This window comes from Cervus canadensis, chromosome 13, assembly GCF_019320065.1.
Source record: "Cervus canadensis isolate Bull #8, Minnesota chromosome 13, ASM1932006v1, whole genome shotgun sequence".
Taxonomy (NCBI): Eukaryota; Metazoa; Chordata; class Mammalia; order Artiodactyla; family Cervidae; genus Cervus; species Cervus canadensis.
Window position 1 is genome coordinate 29856213 of NC_057398.1, and position 18112 is coordinate 29874324.

At 57.0% G+C, this 18112-nt stretch overlaps 1 protein-coding gene across 3 annotated transcripts in view; it reads left to right on the plus strand.

Moving 5' to 3' along the window:
• The window catches only part of PRDM16 (PR/SET domain 16), a 338468-nt gene that overhangs the window by 103090 nt on the left and 217266 nt on the right, over nt 1-18112 (plus strand). For all 3 annotated transcript variants that reach the window (XM_043485212.1, XM_043485215.1, XM_043485213.1), the window contains exon 2: nt 1376-1710. In XM_043485212.1, coding sequence (XP_043341147.1) covers nt 1376-1710 — 335 coding nt within the window. The remainder of the gene's footprint in view (nt 1-1375; nt 1711-18112) is intronic.

Genomic DNA, 18112 nt, shown 5'->3' on the forward strand with positions numbered 1-18112 from the left:
GGTCGCTCTCTGAGGTTTTCAAGTCCCAGAAGGAGGGCGGAAGCTTCCGGATCAGAGGTCAGCAGACTCTGAGCAGGGAGCAGCTCTCCTGCCACGCCTCCCACCCCCAGCCCCCTCCTCCTGTCTCTCTTCTCTGAGTTCTTTAATCGTACGAGTGAGATCCACCTCACATGAAAATGGACCATTTTAAAGTGTACCGTTCAGGGGCACGCTGGCCACCTTTGTCTGGTTCCAAAACATTTTCATCTCCCAGAGGAGGCCCTGGGTCCACCAACCATTCACCCCTACCCCACCATCATGGGTCCTGTCTCTATGGGTCTGTCTTTTGTCCATACATTCAGCATAAATGGAATCTTAGGACTCGTGGCCTTTTGCGGCTGGCCTCCTTCACTTGGTGTGACACTCGCGAGGCTCGCCTGTGTTGCCCCTGTGAGGTCGATCTTCTTCAGCTATGTTAATATGAACAGCCTGTTGTGCGGCTGGACCACGTTTGTTGATCCTCTCACGTGTTGCTCCCCTTGGGATGCCTGGGGGTTCACATTGGTGGGATCCTCACCCCCCAGCCTTCCTGTTTGCCGTGCTAAGGTCAATGCCAGGAGTGAAGCTGGTTTTCCAGCTGTTTGACCAGTTCATTCGCCCCGCCCACTCTTTATTACCTCTTCTGTGCCTCAGGGCCACCCTCAAGTGAACTTCTAGGCGGCACTGTTTTGGGGACAACTGCCTCCTAGGCTGGACCCCAAAGAAAGGGCCACACCGGACAGACAAGCTGGAGACCCTTTTGCTCAGTCCCGTGATCTGCCCCCCTCCCAGGGCTCCCAAGTTCATGACTCAGCAGGCCTCTGTCCTAACCTGCCATTAAGTAGTCAGGGAACTTCTAGGAACCCACCCCAGCCCCAGCGCACCCCCACTTCACCCCCTTCCCAGAGCAGCCCAGATTTCACATAACTCAATTTCTGAGTCCCCCCAAGATCTTGGGACTTGCCCCATTCCCTGATTTCCAAGGCTGCAGACACAAACTGGTTCCAGAATGAATGCCTCATCACCAGCCCAGGGTGGGGCCCCCCAGAGTGTCTGCGTTCCCCGCTGCCCCCATCGCATGGAGCGTGGGTGCCCCTCCTTTCCTAATGCAGGATGTCCTCAGTCATTGCCAGGGGCTTTGGGAACCTGGGGAGAACTCTGCTGACCCAAGGGGTCTGTGTTGTTGCCCGAGTGTTGCTGGAACCTCCCCCTGGGAGCCCCTAGCAGAGGCTGCGCCTCCCAGGTAGTGGGGGGTGGCTGGCCCTTGTTTCTCTTCCGTCCCCTGCCCCAGGCGGTCCCAAAACTCGGGCCCCGGGAAGCGGAGCTACACAGGCTGACTCTGTGTTGTCTCCTCCAGGTGACGGCGACATTGTAAATAACATGTACGGGCCGGACCCCGACCTGCTGGCGGGCGAGAGCGCGGAGGACGAGACCGAGGACAGCATCATGTCCCCCATCCCCATGGGGCCGCCGTCCCCCTTCCCCACACCCAAGGAAGGCTCGCCATACGAGGCCCCGGTCTACATCCCCGAGGACATCCGCATCCCCCCGGGGTTCGAGCTCCGTGAGTCCTCCATCCCCGGCGCCGGCCTGGGCATCTGGGCCAAGAAGAAGATGGAGGTGGGGGAGCGGTTCGGCCCATACATGGTGGCGCCCCGGGCCACGCTGAACGAGGCGGACTTCGGATGGGAGGTGAGCCCTGCCGTGCGCGCGTGATTGATGGCGGCCGTTTGTCTCGCGGTCCATCTATTTATAAAGCCGGGTTGACGGTGCTGCCTGAGGCGGGAGGCTGGGTCGCAGAGAGTGCTGAATTTCCCAGGCTTATTTTATCCCGTGGCTTGTATGACGCGACTCCAAAAACACCAGAGGCCTAGTGGACGCTGGGCGGCCCCCGTCCGCCTCACCCGCTCTCTTCCCGGAAATGTGTCTTTAATGAGCTCATGTCTTAAACCCCTCAAGCTTCCGTCTGGATCTTAGATGCTAAGGCTGCCATCTCAGCAGGACCTTGAGGATTGATGGGAGTCTCCCAGAACAAGGTCTTTGCTCCCGGGAAAGTCCTCAGATTGGGGCCCAACTCTCCCCAGAGCAGCACGTGTCTGGTGGCCACACTGCCCCAGATGCCCCAGGCGCATCCATGCCCTGGGCCGCCTGCTGGTCTGCCCGGGTCAGCCAGCTCCCTAAGAGGAGCCTGCACTTCTCAGATTAGCAGGGGCAGAGAGGAGAGTCTTGTGGTTTTGATTTCCCTGATGATCCAGGCCTGGCTCAGCAGTCCTGGAGGCTATGTGTGACCTGGAGAGGGAGGCTGATTAGGTAGGGGGTGGGGGGTTGACAGTCGTGAAAGGGCCTTTCCTTCGGAAGCATCCTGCTCTGACCATGAGGGACACTGCGCCCCAGTTCAGGGGGCTTTCAAGGTGGTCTCCTAAGGACCAGGGCCCCACGAAAGCACACTCCCCTCTGGTCCTGACCTCTCTGCAGGCCCCACAGAGCCAGCGTGCAGCAGTATTTTGGGCAGGAACCCTGCCTGGATGGAAAACACAAGTGCCAACCCAGATTCCTCCTGGGTGTTTCACCACTTGCAGAAGTGTTCGGATGGTGGTCAGAGCTGGGAAGGGGAGAGCTGTCCAAGGAGGGAAGAGGGCCCTGTGGGGCCGGCAGCTGTGCCCCTGCCAGTGGTTCAGGGTGGTGGGGCTTGAGGGGACCAACTCCCCCAACTGCTCGTTGGCTTTGGAAAAGTTCCCATGCTGTGTGGGACAGGTGTGTCTCTCAGGGTCTGTGGACAGAGAGGGGTGACTCATCTTTGCCCTCTGATGAGTCTTTACCATCTAGAAGGCTGCTCTTGGGGACATCACTGCTCCCTGAAGACTCGGGGTGCACAGTGCATGACCCTTGAGCAACCCCCAGGGGACCCTCAGCAGCCCTTGAACATCCCCCCTTGAACATCCCCCCCAGTCCGGTCCATCAGCTTTTGAAACCCTCTGAAAGGGTCTCACAGAGTCTGGCTGAGTCATGTGCTAGTGGTAGTACTGCAGACCTGAGACCCCCATTCCCTTCACAAGGGAGGACATGGGGGCACCCCAAACACTGGATCCCCTGATTCTCCTGCAGGTGGGTTTGTGGTAGTACATGAGGTATGGACATCAGGGGGCACAGAAGCCCCCTACTAGGTGCCAGCTGACAGCCCAAGCTCTGTGGATGACTTTGAAGGTGTAGAGGGGCAGTGGGTTGACCAGATGGATGAAGGAGCAGGCATGCCAGAATTCACCACAGCTGAGTGGTAGAGGCCACAATTGTACTGTGTGAACCGGCCTGTCTGTCCCCTGCTGTCCCCAGGTGGCTGACTCTGTGTGTGTGCCTCCCAAGGTCGCGTCACCTGCAGAACAGGTGGGAGGGAGCAAAGTGAGGAGTTGGGAGGTAAGGCCCTCTTGGGGGCAGCTCATGTGCTCTTCAGAGACCCACAGGGTTGCCCTCGCTGGGCCGAGAAGAGTGTGTTCACATGATGTGACCAGTAAGTGGCTTGGGCTGTAGGATGGCCTGTCCTATACTTCCCACCTGGCTATTTTCAGGAGGAATTTAGGGGTTTGTGTGATGTGCTTGGAAGGGCCCGGACTACTGAATTAGGAGACAGCTTCAGATGTTGGAGGGTAAATGAACCCCGCATGTAGCGTGATGGATGACCTTGAGGTGACCTGATTCTCATCGGCTCAGATGCAGGCCTCTGTTTGCTCTAATTTTAAAGAAACGGCCCGTATCACTGCCGCCCCGGGTGCCGGGCCTGGTACGGGTAGTGCTGTTATCTACCTGGCGCCTGTTGACTTTGTGATATTTGTCCTCTGTGTACGTGCAGGATCGCTCCCCTCCAAGGTGCCTCCTGCCCCACCCCAGGCAGCGCCTTGATTCCGGGGCCGAGACCTGACCACCACCTTTCCTGCCGGCCCTGGCAGGTGTTTGTGCTGCATCCACATCCTCATGTCATGTTCCAGATGCACTGTGTGACTTGCCTGGCCTTGTCTCCTTGGTGAGTTCAGGCCTGACCACCTGCTCTGGGGCCATCTCTGGGCTTCCTGGTCGCCTATCCTGTCCTCTCCAACACAGTCATGAGCAGCTGTTGGTGTTGCTGTAGTCATGGTCAAGCCCCAAGAGCAGAATCGGGCACCCCAAAACCCACGGTGAACCTGCTTTGGCCTGAAATCAATTTAGCTCCCTGGATCTCTGGGCGGAAGTCAAACAGCCTCACTTATGTCCCCAAACAGGAGACCGCTGTGTCACTTGGTTCCTATGTCCTCTTCACGGTGACAGTGGGCCTCACTGCCCTTGAAGGGCAGGCATGGTCCTTGCCTTCACTCTGCTGCAAACAGGGTCCAGACCAGGAGTGGAGAACCCAGGCTCCAGAGTCTAGACCTTTCCATGGCTCTGGACAGCAGAGGGGCCTCCAGAGGAGCCCCGAGTCCCGAGTGAGGCGGCTGACTGTGTCCTTGAACCCTGCAAATGCCCGCCCTGGGCCTGTGGTCTGCTCGTCCCCATGCAGGGCTGGGGACAAAGACGATCACTAGCAAAGCGTGTGTCTGAGCGTCCTGGCTGGGGACACCAGGCAGACTGAGGCCCGTCGCGGCAGGGCCCAGAGACAGCAACCGCAGGCCGACAATCCGGTCCTGAGTGTTGTATGTGTTGTTGCTCAGTGTCACCGTGGTACTTGAGCTTCATCAGTCAGTGTGATTTGATGTGACTACAGTTTACATGGCATTCAGTCCTTGAAGATGAACAGATCATCTTCTAGCAGAGATGGCAAAGCAGCTCCGAGAAGGAGCCAGGAAGGTTCTGGATCCCCAAGGGGCGGTGGGTGGCAGCAGGGCTTGTGTCCTAGCCTGGCTCAGAGTGTGGTTGCTCCCACGGGGTCTGGTCTGGGGGTGCAGCAGGAGAGGAGGATCCAGGGAGATCCCCTTGCAGACACAGGGCGGGTGTTCCTCGGAGGACAGGCTCAAAATAAAGGTCAAACCGATGATTCTTACTGTCATTTTGGGACTTCACTGAAACAATTTTCTTTCTACTGGGAGAACAGAATTCCTGTTCTGGACCATTCCACTGAACTGAAATTCAAGGGTCCCACATCATGTTCTCTTTCTGTGGTGAGGTTTCTGGTGACTCAGCCCTTCTGACAAAAACATTTCTGTCCCTGCTGGGGTGGCGTGAGTGACTTCGCACCTTTCAGGGTCAAGGTAGCAGGAGCATCTTGGCTTGTGCAGGAATTTTACTTCAATGAAACAGGAAGGCATGGGTTGGCCCCGTGGCTGGGTATCCTCCTCCTGCTGTTCACCTGCTTTGTCTTCACATGGGCGTCGGGAACATTCGATGATTCTAAACATTCCCCCCACCCTGACCCTGGGTGTTCTGGGGGAGGCCAGGAGTGAGTCCCTCATTTTGGAAAAAAAGCACAACTCTGCTCTCCGTGCACCCAGACCTGGCAGCCGTGTCCTTGGACACAGACAGGAGCGTGGGGTGCATGGAACACAGCTCCCCGGGCTCCATTTCAAAGGGAGGTGTCTGTCCCCTGCCCAGGACTCCCGGCCCCTCCCCCCTAGACACAGCCTGCCCGCTGACACAGCCACCACTCACCCTCCAGAATAAATCACCTCGTGATTGCATTCTATTGCCCCGGGGTCTGAAAAACAATGATTTTGATCATTTGTTGAGTAAATCATGACATTTATCATTGTGCTGTTTATTTTGCTAATTAAGAGATGGCTGCGAGTGGCAGGCCCGAGGGAACCGGCTGTGGAACCCGCTCCTCCGAGGTGCCACCTGCCCCAAGGCGGGGCCCCGCAGCTGTGCTCAGGTTGGGGCGGCCGCACAGGCCCCCAAAGGGAGGCGCGGGAGCCATTTGCACATTGAAAGCTCCCGGCTCTTCTCGTCTCCCCCAGAAAACGGGCTCTCTGGTGCCCAGCGCGCTGCCCAGCCTGTAACCGACACTCAGGCATCGTCCGTCAAAAAAAAAAAACAAACACGTCTGCCTCTGTTTAAGGAGCTGGTGGAAAATGTTAACGTGAATTGATGGGGTTTCAATTATCTGAAGAATTTACTAGAGTGGATTACCTCATCCTTTTGGCCGTGGTTCCTGAATATTAATACACATGTTCATTTGCTCAATCAACAAACGTCTGTGTCTGGCCCAGGGACTGTGGGAAGTTCCAGGGTCACAGGGGAAAGGCTGCCCTGTCTCTCCAGGGCTATAGTCACGCGGTCCCCAAGCCGGCACCTCTGGGGTCTCCGCTCCCCCTGGATGGCTCTGGTGAGGGCAGGACCTTCTGGCCACCCCTGTGGACCACGGGCTGCCAGAACATCCAGAGATGCCAGGTAGGGATGTTCCAGGCCATGGCTGGTACCCAGCTCTGCATGCTTAGATTCTGAGACACTGTTGTGAATGTGAGACTGAGTGTTGATCCAGAACCCCTGACCTTGAAGAAGGGCATGGGGTTGAGGAAGTGAGCTCTGCTTGTGCCCACTGGTCCCCCTACATATATATATTTTTAGAAAAATCTTCCTCTTCCAAGCTGGGGCCATGTGTCCTTAAATTAAGGAGGAGCTGAAGGTCTGTTTTTGGTCCAAAGTGGCAGGAAGACGATGAAGCCCAGTGGGGTGTGTATTCCCTGCGACTCAGGGTGTCAACACAGTGGGAGCTTGGCCTCTAACATCTCAAGGACAGGATATGGTGGGGTTTCCCAAGGCTCGTGACACATCCATAAACATGTGGCATGGAGATCTGAGGACCCAGGACGCTTTTCCAGGTCTAAGGGCTGAGATCACATTCACTGAGACAGATAGAGCGGCAGGTGTTCTTGGGGGTCTGGCCTCTGTGCTCGGCCCCTAACACCTGCCCAAGCCTGGCTGGGGGTCAGGTGGGCACCCCAAGACTGCAACCAGACTGCAACTGAGCCCCTGATCCCCGTGGGGAACAGGCCCCCTCTTCTTTCTTCTGCACTTACACTCTGTCCTCAAGGACCCTGTCCTCTTTCCTGCTGAACTGGCCACAGATGTCAGCACGGACTCTCAAACACCCCAAGGCTCCCTGCCCCTCAGGCCATCAAGTCAATATTCCTGCTACAATGAAGCAGCCACTTCTCCCTGGGACAGAGTTCCTGAGGCTCCTGGGAATGGGCTTCAAGCCGCTCTAGTTCCTGCTATGTAATGACCGAACAAGAAACCCCGGCCACCTAGAGACAAATGTGCATGCTTGACTCATCACCTAGACGAACTGGACACCCCTGGTGCCCCAGAAGCATGAGCTTCCCAGTGCCACGCCCCCTGCATTGACCTCTCGGTGCTCTGCCCCCTCCTGCCTTCACCTCCTGGTGCTGTGGGCTCCTGTCTGGCCCCCAGAGGGACAAGACCATGAGCAGCACCGCAGCCAGAACAGCCATTCCCCAGGATTCAGGAAGGAAATGTCCATCCTCCAGAAGAAACACCAGCAGTGGCCAGCGGCGAGTCTGGACTCGCGGATGTTTCATCACCAGCAGCCCCTGTGGAAGCGGAGCTGCTGCTCAGCCAATGGACACCTCCTCTGCACCCCAGAATCATCAGCAGGCTCAGGATCTGGGTGCTTTCAGCCCTGGCCAGCCCTGTGGATGGATCCACAGTCCTAGAACAGCAAGAGAGGAAAGCTGGGCCGAGCAGCCCCTTCCGGCATTCCAGGTGACTCCGAGAGGAAGTTCACCTAGCCTGGGAGGAGGGGCAAGCCCTGACGCTGAACAACGGCCAGCTGCCAAGTTTGCAGAGAAAAATGTGACAGCTGGTACTTGAAGGTCAGGACTGTCCTTCAGGTGTTTCCAGGGCATCTGAGACCTGAGAGCAGAGATCTCTGTCAGTGGGTCTCATACCAAAACCTCCAGAGCATCAGAAATACAGGTCCCTAGACCCCACCCCAGATATGCCAGACTTTGGCCAGATGGAGGGACCAGCTGTGTGTGTCTGTCCGGGACGGTCTTGGTTTTTGAACCAGAAGTTCCAACAACCCTCCCTGGGTTTGTGAAAGCTCCCAGGAACTTAGAATGTGCTGTGTGGGTGAGAGCAGCCAGTCTGGAAAGAGAGAGAGGGAGATCCTTTCAGGCCTGCAGCATCTGTGTTAGGGGCCCTGGCAGGAGGGGACAGCTAGGAGCACTGACGGAGCAGAGGTTTCGGAGAGGACCACCACCCTTCTCCCGCTGTGCTCCCTCCGCTGGGGGGTCCAGGGAGGTGAGGGGGATGGTTTGCCATGGGTCGCTGAGGGTAACCTGACAGCTTGTCCCAGAGGCATGCTGTGGCCCGAGTGCAGGCGGCCACGCTCTGTGATGCACACGCACACTTCCACACTCTTCCACACACATTTCCTGCAGGGACCACACTCCAGCATTTCTATGCATCCTTCACCCTAAAGCTGTCACGGTGTGTGCTCTTGCTGACATGCCCGGGGTGGGGGTGCACCTTGCTCCTTTTTATTTCACTCTTAGACCATCGTGTTGTGTTTACTCTTGGAATTCCAGCCGTGCGGGAAAGTACTGTGGCCAGGCTGGCACAGGGGGCCAGGACTGGTTTCAGCTCCAAAGACTGGGCCTCCTGCTGGTCCGATGGTCTCACTCGCAGGGCCTGGTGTTCTTGGTCCCCGTCCTTGCCTGTCCTTTCCCGTAGCACCAGAATGCACACTGGGACCTTCCTGGGCGCATCCCACTCCCCAGGGACTGGGAGCCCGGAGGCTGTCTGTACTCTGCCCTCCTCTGCCTGGCCGGCTAATTCACCCCTGACACTGACTCTGCTTCTGCGCTGTCTGGGGTTTATTTTAGGCCTAGCAACATGGCAGGGCTTTTCTCTTTCCATAGTGATTTTCTGGATGTGTTTAGGAGGCATCATGTATATTCAGAAAGCGTCCAAAGTCGTAAGTCACCGCTCAATGAACATTCACACCCATGGAAACAACACCTGGATGGTTAACAGGTCTGGGAACCTCTTCTCGGGCCGTCAGATAGGAACCCGGATTCGACAAGGGGGGCCATCCTGTGGGAACAGGGCCGAGTGGGAGGCGGCCTGGGAGCGCTGGGGCGGAGGGGTGGGGGACAAAGAGGCCTGCGCCATCTCGTTTCCCCAGGAACCGCTCCCAGCGCAGCTTCTCTGCCATCTCTCCCAAGCACCATGACATCAGGTCCAGACGTTTTTAGCCCAAGAATGCCATGAAACCCTGCACTATCTTCGGCCCAGCTCCGAGGCGCGGGTATATAAGGAATTTTCGGAAAAAGGACAGAGAATGACTAAGAATACCTCCCTGGTAGTTCTTCTTTATTTCCTTAAGGGGTAATAACTCAGCCACAGTCCAGCAGAGGGTACTTTCTTTAAATAGAGCATTCTGATTCACAAGCGAAAAAGGAAATAAATATTTTCTTTTCATATTCAAGAGACGTCCATGAATACCAACTTCTTAAATGGTATTTCACCATCCTCATCTCTCTCTCTCTCACACACACACACACACACACACACACATACACACCAGTGACAACAAGCCCATCCTCACCCCAGAATGGCTGCTTGTGAACCAGAGATGTGGACTAGCCTCAGGTTGTCAGAAGGAAGTGAGGGGAAGGAAGATGGAGGGGATGATGTTCTCATCTCCGGGCTCACCCTTCCTGCTGGTGCTCTGTCTCCTCTTCTGCCCCTAAAACTTTTATCTTTAAGGGAAGTGGGGTCACACATTCAGGGATCATGACAAAGGCACCCTCCCTGTGCTGGTCAGGACTGGTGAGGCCGGGGCAGGCTGACCAGGCCAGGAGCGTGGACAATAGGGAAGCCCTGGCATTCATTAGGCACCTGCTGTATGCACATGCCAGCCATGCCAGGCTCTTTCTGATTCGTGATTCTCATTCTGTCTGTGATTATATCCCGTGCCCCAGCCCCGTGGACTGCATTGGAGACTGGCAGGCATTAATGCCTACCCCCTGAGTGCCCCACTGTGAAATTCTCCGGATCCCAGAGACAGCCTTCAGCCTTGCTGGAGCCAGGATTCTGAGATGGTCCCAAGGTGCCAGGAGCCTGGTTGGTGGGAGACGTGTTCAGTTCAAGCAGGATCTGTGGGGACCCCGTCCCAGAAGGTCAGTCTGTGAGGCACAAAATCCAGATGCCGCCCCCCATCCGAAAGGAAATCTTTTTCACCTGTTTGCCTCAGGCTTGGATCCCGTGGAGCTACGGTTCTCAAGTGATTGTGTTGAGAAATCTTCAGGTGCCTTCAAAATGCAGGTTCAGGGCCCCATCCTGACCTGTGTGTGTGTGTGTGTGTGTGTGTGTGTGTGTGTGTGTGTGAGTCACTCAGTCATGTCTGACTCTTTGCGATCCCATGGTCTGTAGCCCATCAGGCTCCTCTGTCCCTGGAATTCTCCAGGTGAGAATACTGGAGTGGGTTGCCATTTCCTTCTCCAGAGGCTCTTCCTGACCCAGGGGTCAAACCCAGGTCTCTTGCACTGCAGGCAGATTCTTTACCATCTAAACTATCAGGGAAGCCCCACCCTTACCTAGTGGATTAGAATTCCTGATGGGGGTCCCCAGGAATCTGCATTCTAATTAGCAGTGGAAGAGGGGGCACTAGGAGTTCTCCATTTATGGGTGGAAGCCCAGAGAAAGAGGCTTCACTTGTATCTACCTGCACCCCACCCACCCACCCTGTGTGTCCCACCACTGCTGGACCCCAGAGCCAGGAACAGTCTGGCTGCCCCACTGTCCTCCAGAAGGACCTTTGGGCAGCAACAGAGGCTGGGGAAGGGGCTCCAGAAGGATCCCACCCCCACCATATAGCTAGCTGTTAGCATGGCTCTCCTTGGGTGGGTAGCCGCCTGGAAACTGACAAGCAACAAGACCCCCCGCAACCAAGGGTATAGCAGTGATGGTCAAGGTTGGGGGGAGGGCCCAGACACCAACTGTCCATGTCATGCCTGGAGATTACTTGGGACATCATCATTTCTCACCTTCACTGTGCAGGTGGAAGGTCCAAGCCCTAGAGACGGAAGGGGGTCCCGCAGGATCATAGGGTAGTTAGTTTGGCACAGGGGCAAGAGACCAGGCAAGGGACCCTCAGGCAGCTTCCTTCAGCCCTGCCTCTTGACTCTGCAGTTCATGCAGACAGCATGTGCTGAGACCAGGGACTGGGCAGCCCCCTGACTCCTCCCTAGAAGTTAGAGCAGCCCCCAGCCCACGTGGGCACTCTATCCCCAACACTCTGTCCAGGCCTCAGCTCCTCCAGGGGAATGGGACCAGTAAGGCAGGGAGTGGTCTAGACATAGCCCTTGGCCTCCTCTCTCTGCACCTGCACTGCCGGCCCAGCCAGGGTAGCTCTCAGGCTTTGCCTGGGCCGCCTGTGGCCGCGCCTTCTCCAGGCTGACCCTGCCTTCAGGAAGCGTGTGGTGTGACCTACCTGCTGAGACTGAGGCATCTGCAGCATCTCTCATTTACACGGAAAGATTATGTCAAGTACTTTCCCAGCAGCGGCCTCTCATAGAGTATAACGGGCTGGAGGGCGGCCCCTCTGAGTGTGGGCAGCTACTGGCCAGGCAGCTCCCCCAGGACCCCCAGCATGGACTTGGCCAGCCTGTCATCCACTCCCTCCCTCCCTGCTGGTCAGATGAACATCCCAGGCCTCGCAGGCCATAAAAGGTCTCCCTGGGTCATGGGACAGGGTGTGGACCTACCCGCCAGGCCTGCTTATCAGAGTTTCTCTCGAGGTGAGAATTTTTGTGGGCTGGTCACCTCCAGGTTAGGAATGCGCTCTCATCATGTCACAGGCCACTTCGGCTCAGCCAGAAACCAGGGTGACCCAGCCACTCCCCGCCTGTCGAGGGGCAGTGGCCGCCGGAGGTCCCCTGCAGGACGTCCTCTCCTGCTCTGTCCGGGGCTGGCATGCTGCTTCCTCTGCTCTTGGGCCCACAGGACACTGAGATGTGGCTGGGTTTGCTCTGATGGAGGCCAGGTCATGCCAGGACGCCCTTTGCGTGTGAGAGGTCAGCCTGGGCGCATGGCAGGAGGCCCCACAGGAACAGTCAGAGTCAGCGTCCTGGCGCATGGTGGCCCCTGCCTGCCTTCACATTGTTTAGAACACAGAGAGCAAAATGATCTAAAGGTGATATTTCAAGTCAGCCGATGGGATGCCCGTTGGTGTAGGTGGTGGTGTCTCCTCCTTGGGGTGGGAAGATGCTGAGACAGGATGCCCTGTCATCACTCAGAAGTCAGCGTGCTGGTCCCTGCTCACCTGTGTGCCCAGCTACCTGCGACACATGATGCTGTGTTTCCAGGCAGTGGCTTGAAGAGAGGCACCGGCCTCTGGGGCAGCGCCCAGGGTGTGCATGTGCCGCATCCTGCCCTTCTGTCCCAGCTGCGCACCCCTCTTCCTGGCCAGGCAGCGCGGGGCTGGGATCACCAGCCCCCAGTGGGCCGCGGGAAGTACCTTGCCTGGCTTTCAGGCTGCGTCCCTGCCTCCTGGGCTAATGCCCAGTCTAATTGCACATCCCATTGTGTCGTCCCTGTTCAATCATGTTCAGAAATACCTCCATCCCCTCCTTGCCCATTCAGATCTCTCTCAAGTCCATTCTGGCTTATCAGCACAGCCATTTCAGGAGCGGAGCTAAGATTTCTGCCATTTAGGCCTGAGGCATTGTCTGTCCCTGTGGCGGCGGAGATAAACCCTCACCCAGAACAAAGTCGCAATGACCTTTTACAAGTAGAAGCAGCCTTGTTTCCCTCCAGACTCATTTATCAGCCTTCCTTTCAGCCTGGCGCGCAGCAGAGGCCTGGGAGAGCGCTGCCAGGCGGGGGTGGACGGGGATTAGGACGCCCGGCTGCTTCGTCCTCCGAGGCCCCTTGGGGTCTATGGGGACAGAGCTGTGCGTGGCTCTGGGGAGGGGCGGCACTCACCAAAGAGGGTGGGGCCTGCGGTTGCTGGGCCTGGGCAAGGTGGCCATGTCCCCTGCCCTGACCTCCTTCAGGGCCAAAGTAAAACCTGTGGACCAAGCCTAGGCAGGCTGGACATAAGTGGCAATGATGCTGATGAAGTGGCCTGCATCTCTGGAGCCTCCAGGCTGGCCTCTGAGCTTTGCAGCGGCTCACAGGTTTGCCCCACGGACCCCAGACGGCCTCCTGGCATTGGGCCAGCTCAGCAAGAAGCTGGAAGGAGAGGTCTCTCCCAGGCCAGATACCACAAGAATCAACATGGGTGGTGCTTTGGGGCAGAGGCCCTTCCCAGGAAAGTGTTTCTAGAAGGTTCTAGTTGCCTTGGCTCCTGGAGCTTGGGTCACATGGGAACAGCTCGTGGATGGACCATAATGAGCCTCATATGCGTGAAAAACCCCAGGACCCAAGCAGCGTGTGTGACCCCAGCCCAGCTGTGCCCCTTCTTTCAGCCAAGTGAGCTGGCTGAGCCCAGGGACACTGGAAGGCGTGCCACCTGCCCCGACTCACTGCTGGTGGGCACCTCTGCAGGGAGGTCCCTGGTGTGCTGCTGCAGGTGCTGGCCAGAGGGGTGGCTTCCGCAGCATGAAGCCTCTTTCTCCTCTTCCAGTCCTAGACTCCCTTCCCCATGGGCAGGCCCTGGGCCCCTGCAGGCAGGGATGATGGTGACGACAGCAGCAGGACACCCTGGAGGGCAGCAGCCACAGTGACCAGATAGGCGGTCAAGGCCATGAAGAGGGTGCTGGTGGGAAATTGAGAAGTCGTGAGGGTGCCCAAAGGTGCTGTCGGTGGGGGCTGGTAGGCTCTGGAGAGGGTCCCCACCCTGCACGAGGGCACTGAAGCCCTGACCCAAGAAGGGAGGAGGAGTGGGGAGACGCACTTGCCATCCAGGGCTGCCCACAACTCCTGCCCTGCACCATCTTCTTGGAAAGACCACGGTGGACCCCGTCTCAAGTCTGAGCTTTCAGAGGTGACTGGCACCCTCAGGGGTCCAGGCTTCAGCCCCACATCCTCTCTCCCCACCACCCCGAGAGACTGGAGGTTCAGGTCCTCAGGGTCAGTGGGGGCTGAGCTCTGGAACTCCTTGGTACAGGTGGTAGGTCCTGGGGTGTCAGACACCCCTAAACTAGAGATGGGCCCCCTCGGCTTTCTCTCTTCCCCTGTCTTTGCAGCAGGGACCCCCCGGTGATGACTGCCCAGGCTCTGAGGGGTCCCCTCTTGTTGTGCAGCTGTGCAACCTGGGGCCTCTCGGGAGCGCTGGAGCAGGGGCCTCCCAGGAGCAGAGTTACTCTTGGCAGCCCCTGAGCCAAGGTGGAGGGCAGGCTCAGCTCACCTGCCAAAGTCGCCCTGGATGTGGCTGGAGTCTCTGTGGACCCACTGAAGCCCTCTATCGGAGGCTTGACTTTAGACTCAGGGTTAAGAAGAGACTGAACTTCCCTGGTAGCTCAGTTGGACTGAGACTGCAGGAGACTCAGGTTTGATTCCTGGGTCAGAATGATCCCCTGGAGGAAGGCATGGCAACCCACTTCAGTATTCTTGCTTGAAGAATTCCATGGGCAGAGGAGCCTGGTGGGCTACAGTCCATGGGGTCACAGAGAGTGAGACACGACTGAGCGACAAAACACAACACTAAGAAGAGACCACGAGTTCGCCCCTGGGATCTGAACAAGCTCGGGTCTCCCTGACAGTGTGCTGACTCCCCTGAAGACGCAGTGGAGGTTGGGGTGCTTGTCCTGCCCTGGGCCAGCCTGACCAGTGGCTCGGGGAGGAAAATCCTCCGGGAGATGACCGCCCAGAGGCTCCACCATCTTGTCCTTTTACTGGCTCCAAATACCCTACCAGGAGATGCCGCCTGCAGCCATTTGGCACAGACTTCAGTCCTGACCCTGTAGTGGACGGGAGAGAGTGAGTGATGGATGAAAGGCTGGGGGGGATGGAAGAGGAGGAAGGGCAGGAGGAAGAATAAGAGGAAGAGGAGGACATCAGGGATGAGGGCCTGAGTGAGGTGAGCAGGTGGCTCGGGAAGCATGAATCTTGTTGCCTTTGTTTGAGGAGGGAGATGGAAAAGGAGTCCATTTTGCATTTTGATAAAAACTCTTCAGACTCCACTGCTGCCATCACAGGACTGCAGGAGGGGCACTTCCCTCATCTGTAAAGCCTGCTCTGGTGGGGATGACTCATGTGGTCCTGACTTGAAAGCTCGTCTGGGGATGGAGGTCATGAGCGCCGGACTGAGAGGGACTGACCTAGACATTCTGGGGGCAGCCCAGTCTGGGCCCCGCCTGTCCGAAGATTGCTGGGCCAGCTAGGCTTCCAGAGCCTCTGCTGCCTGCCCCGCACACCCAGTAGCCCTGGGGACCAATCCCTGGTTCGGACACTGGTCATCACGAGCTTCTGAGTCAGCCCTGAGGACAGACGAGGAATGGCCCCTTGGAGCAACAGGCCCTCAAAGGTCATCGCAGGACCGAGGGCAGTGGAGTTGCTAGTTCCCTGTGCCGCCCTCCCAGGCCTGGGTCCCTGCCGTCACCCACACTTGCTTCACTCAGACAGACACACAGTCCCTGTCAGGCCCTGACCCGACAGGCTCCCTCGGGAACCCACGACCCACTGACAGCCCACAGACAGCACCAGAATCCCTGACTTTTGAGGGTCTGTCTAGGATTGACCTCCTTATTTAATCCCCCTTGGAATCTAAAATACATTAAGGATGGGGTCCCCCAGGCAGTGGGCCAGTGGGCCCAGGGCAGGCTGTGGACATGGGGCTCTCACTCCCCATCCAGGACTGCATGGTCCTTGGGCCACTCCCAGCATCCCAGTGGGTCCTCCTAGCCTGGACAGAGGAGACAGATTCTCTAGCCAGACATCCTGGGATGGGCAGCGTCCTGCTCTGGGTCAGCGCTTCTCCCCGCCTTGCCTCCACCTTTACTGAGCCGACAGACCCAGAGGATTCCCTCCTTTGCAGGCCTGGGGTCCAGCCCGTAGCGCGGATCCAGCACCTCTGGCTTTCTGCTTTAGCTGTCCCTGCCCAGGCCCACAGACATTACACGTCCACCAGGCAGGGCATTGAGGGGCCCACTGCCCCCTGGGGCATGACTGTCCTAAGTCCCCCTGGCCCCTGCCAGTGCCCTGCGCCTCTGGATCAGAGGTTGGAGATCAGGAAAGCTTTGCAGATGCCCCTGCTTCAGGGAGAGAGAACACTTCCTGGGGCAGCCACCCAGCTACACAAGACCATCACGGTCCTCAGAGGCAGTAGCCTTTAAGGGTCCAGGCTTTGCCCCTCCAGCAGCTGACGTTGGTCTCAGGGTACATGGCCCCTCTAGGTGGCTCCCCTGGGGGTGTTATCTGGCCCTGCACATCACCACCTGGGGGGATGTTCCTCCTATTTTACAGAAGAGAAAACTGAGTCTTGGGAAGAGCAGCTGAGGTTACTGATAGAGCAACTGCCCCCTAGGACATCAGAGTCCTGCTCCCAACCTGGGGTTTGTTTTCAGGAAATGGAGGCGTGTCTCATGCTGAGGGATTCTAGACTTGGGGAGACTTAGAGAGATGTGGGACGACCCTGGGAGACACTGGGAGAATTCGGTAGACTTGGGGAGAGGCTGGCAAGGCCGCCCCACCGGTTGCCTGGCACCCCGGGTGTCAGGGCTGTTCTTGGATCCTTTATCTGAAAGCACCTTTGAAACCCCAGGACAGGCAGGACCTGCCATGCCGTTATCAGGGCGGTATCACCCCCATTAACACTGAGCAGGCGAGGGTTAGAATGGCCACTTCCAGCCTTTCTTTGTTTGTTCCTTTTAAACATCAGATAAATTCGTGAGGCTTTCTGAGAGGCAATGTACAGGTTACTAAGATGTTTGTGTCACAGGGGCTGGGGGACCAGAGAGTGGACAGAGACCCAAGTAGCCACCCCTGTTTCTTCACTTGTTAAGCGAGTGTTCAAGAGAATTGTCCTGAAGGCAGCTGTCATTTCAACCCTAAGAGATAGGGAAATGAAATGCTGGGGAGAGATTTCTTTGCTGGATCTGGGGGGAAAGAGTGGATAATTTTTCACTGGACATCCTTCCACCCACAACCTAGTGGTTGAAATTTCCCCCCAGAATCGTTTCTGTTTTTCCACCATGAGCTGAAGTGCACATGAGTCTTCATGACCTCTCAAATGCCTCTCTGGAGGACACAAATGCCCCTTTCTCTAATGTCCACTTGGAGACTAGAAATGCTTATCTTCAGTGGGGCTTCCCCAGTGTCACAGTAGTAAAGAATCCATCTGCAGTGCAGGAGATGCAGGTTTGATCCCTGGGTCGGGAAGATCCCCTGGAGAAGGAAGTGGCAATCCACGCCAGTATTCTTGCCCGGAGAATCCCCTGGAACAGAGGAGCCTGGTGGACTACAGTCCATGGGGTCACAAGAGTTTGACATCACTTAGTGATTAAACCACTATCACCATATTTTCGATACTTTCAAAACATAGGTCAAGTTGTGTGAGCCCCACATGGCAACCTTTGACTTTACATATTCCTGTTAAGTCTGCTCCCCATGGTAGTCAAGGCTGGCACATCCTCTGAACTGAAGGGTCAACGTGGGGCCCTCAGGTGGCTCCTGCCGCAGCACCCGGCCGTGGTCTCTCCTCGCAGGAGGTCTGCCCCTAGACAGCCTTCTCATCTCTGATGAGTTCCCTGGCCTTGAAGCCACAGAGACACATGGGAACAAACGCAGCCAGACTCCCTGCCGGCCCCCTCCTGAGTGGTGCAGAGAGCTGCATCCTGGTTTGTTTCCCGTGTTTCTCCAGGAAGTCACACAGGGGCGAGGGGGCATCCCTCAGACAGTCCCACCCAAATCCTCAGACACGGGATTTAGTGCACAAAGACTTCGACAATCACAGCGTGCCTGCCAATGTGGCCTTGGTGAATTCTTGCTCAGTGGCGGTTTTCAAATTGGCCAATTTAGAGGAAGACATTGGTCGAATTATTTTCAAACTGTGGTGCTGGAGAAGACTCTTGAGAGTCTCTTGGACAGCAAGGAGATCAAACCAGTCAATTCTAAAGGAAATCAACCCTGAATATTCATTGAAAGGACTGATGCTGAAACTGAAGCTCCAATGCAAAGAGCCAACTCATTGGAAAAGACCCTGATGCTGGGAAAGATTGAAGGT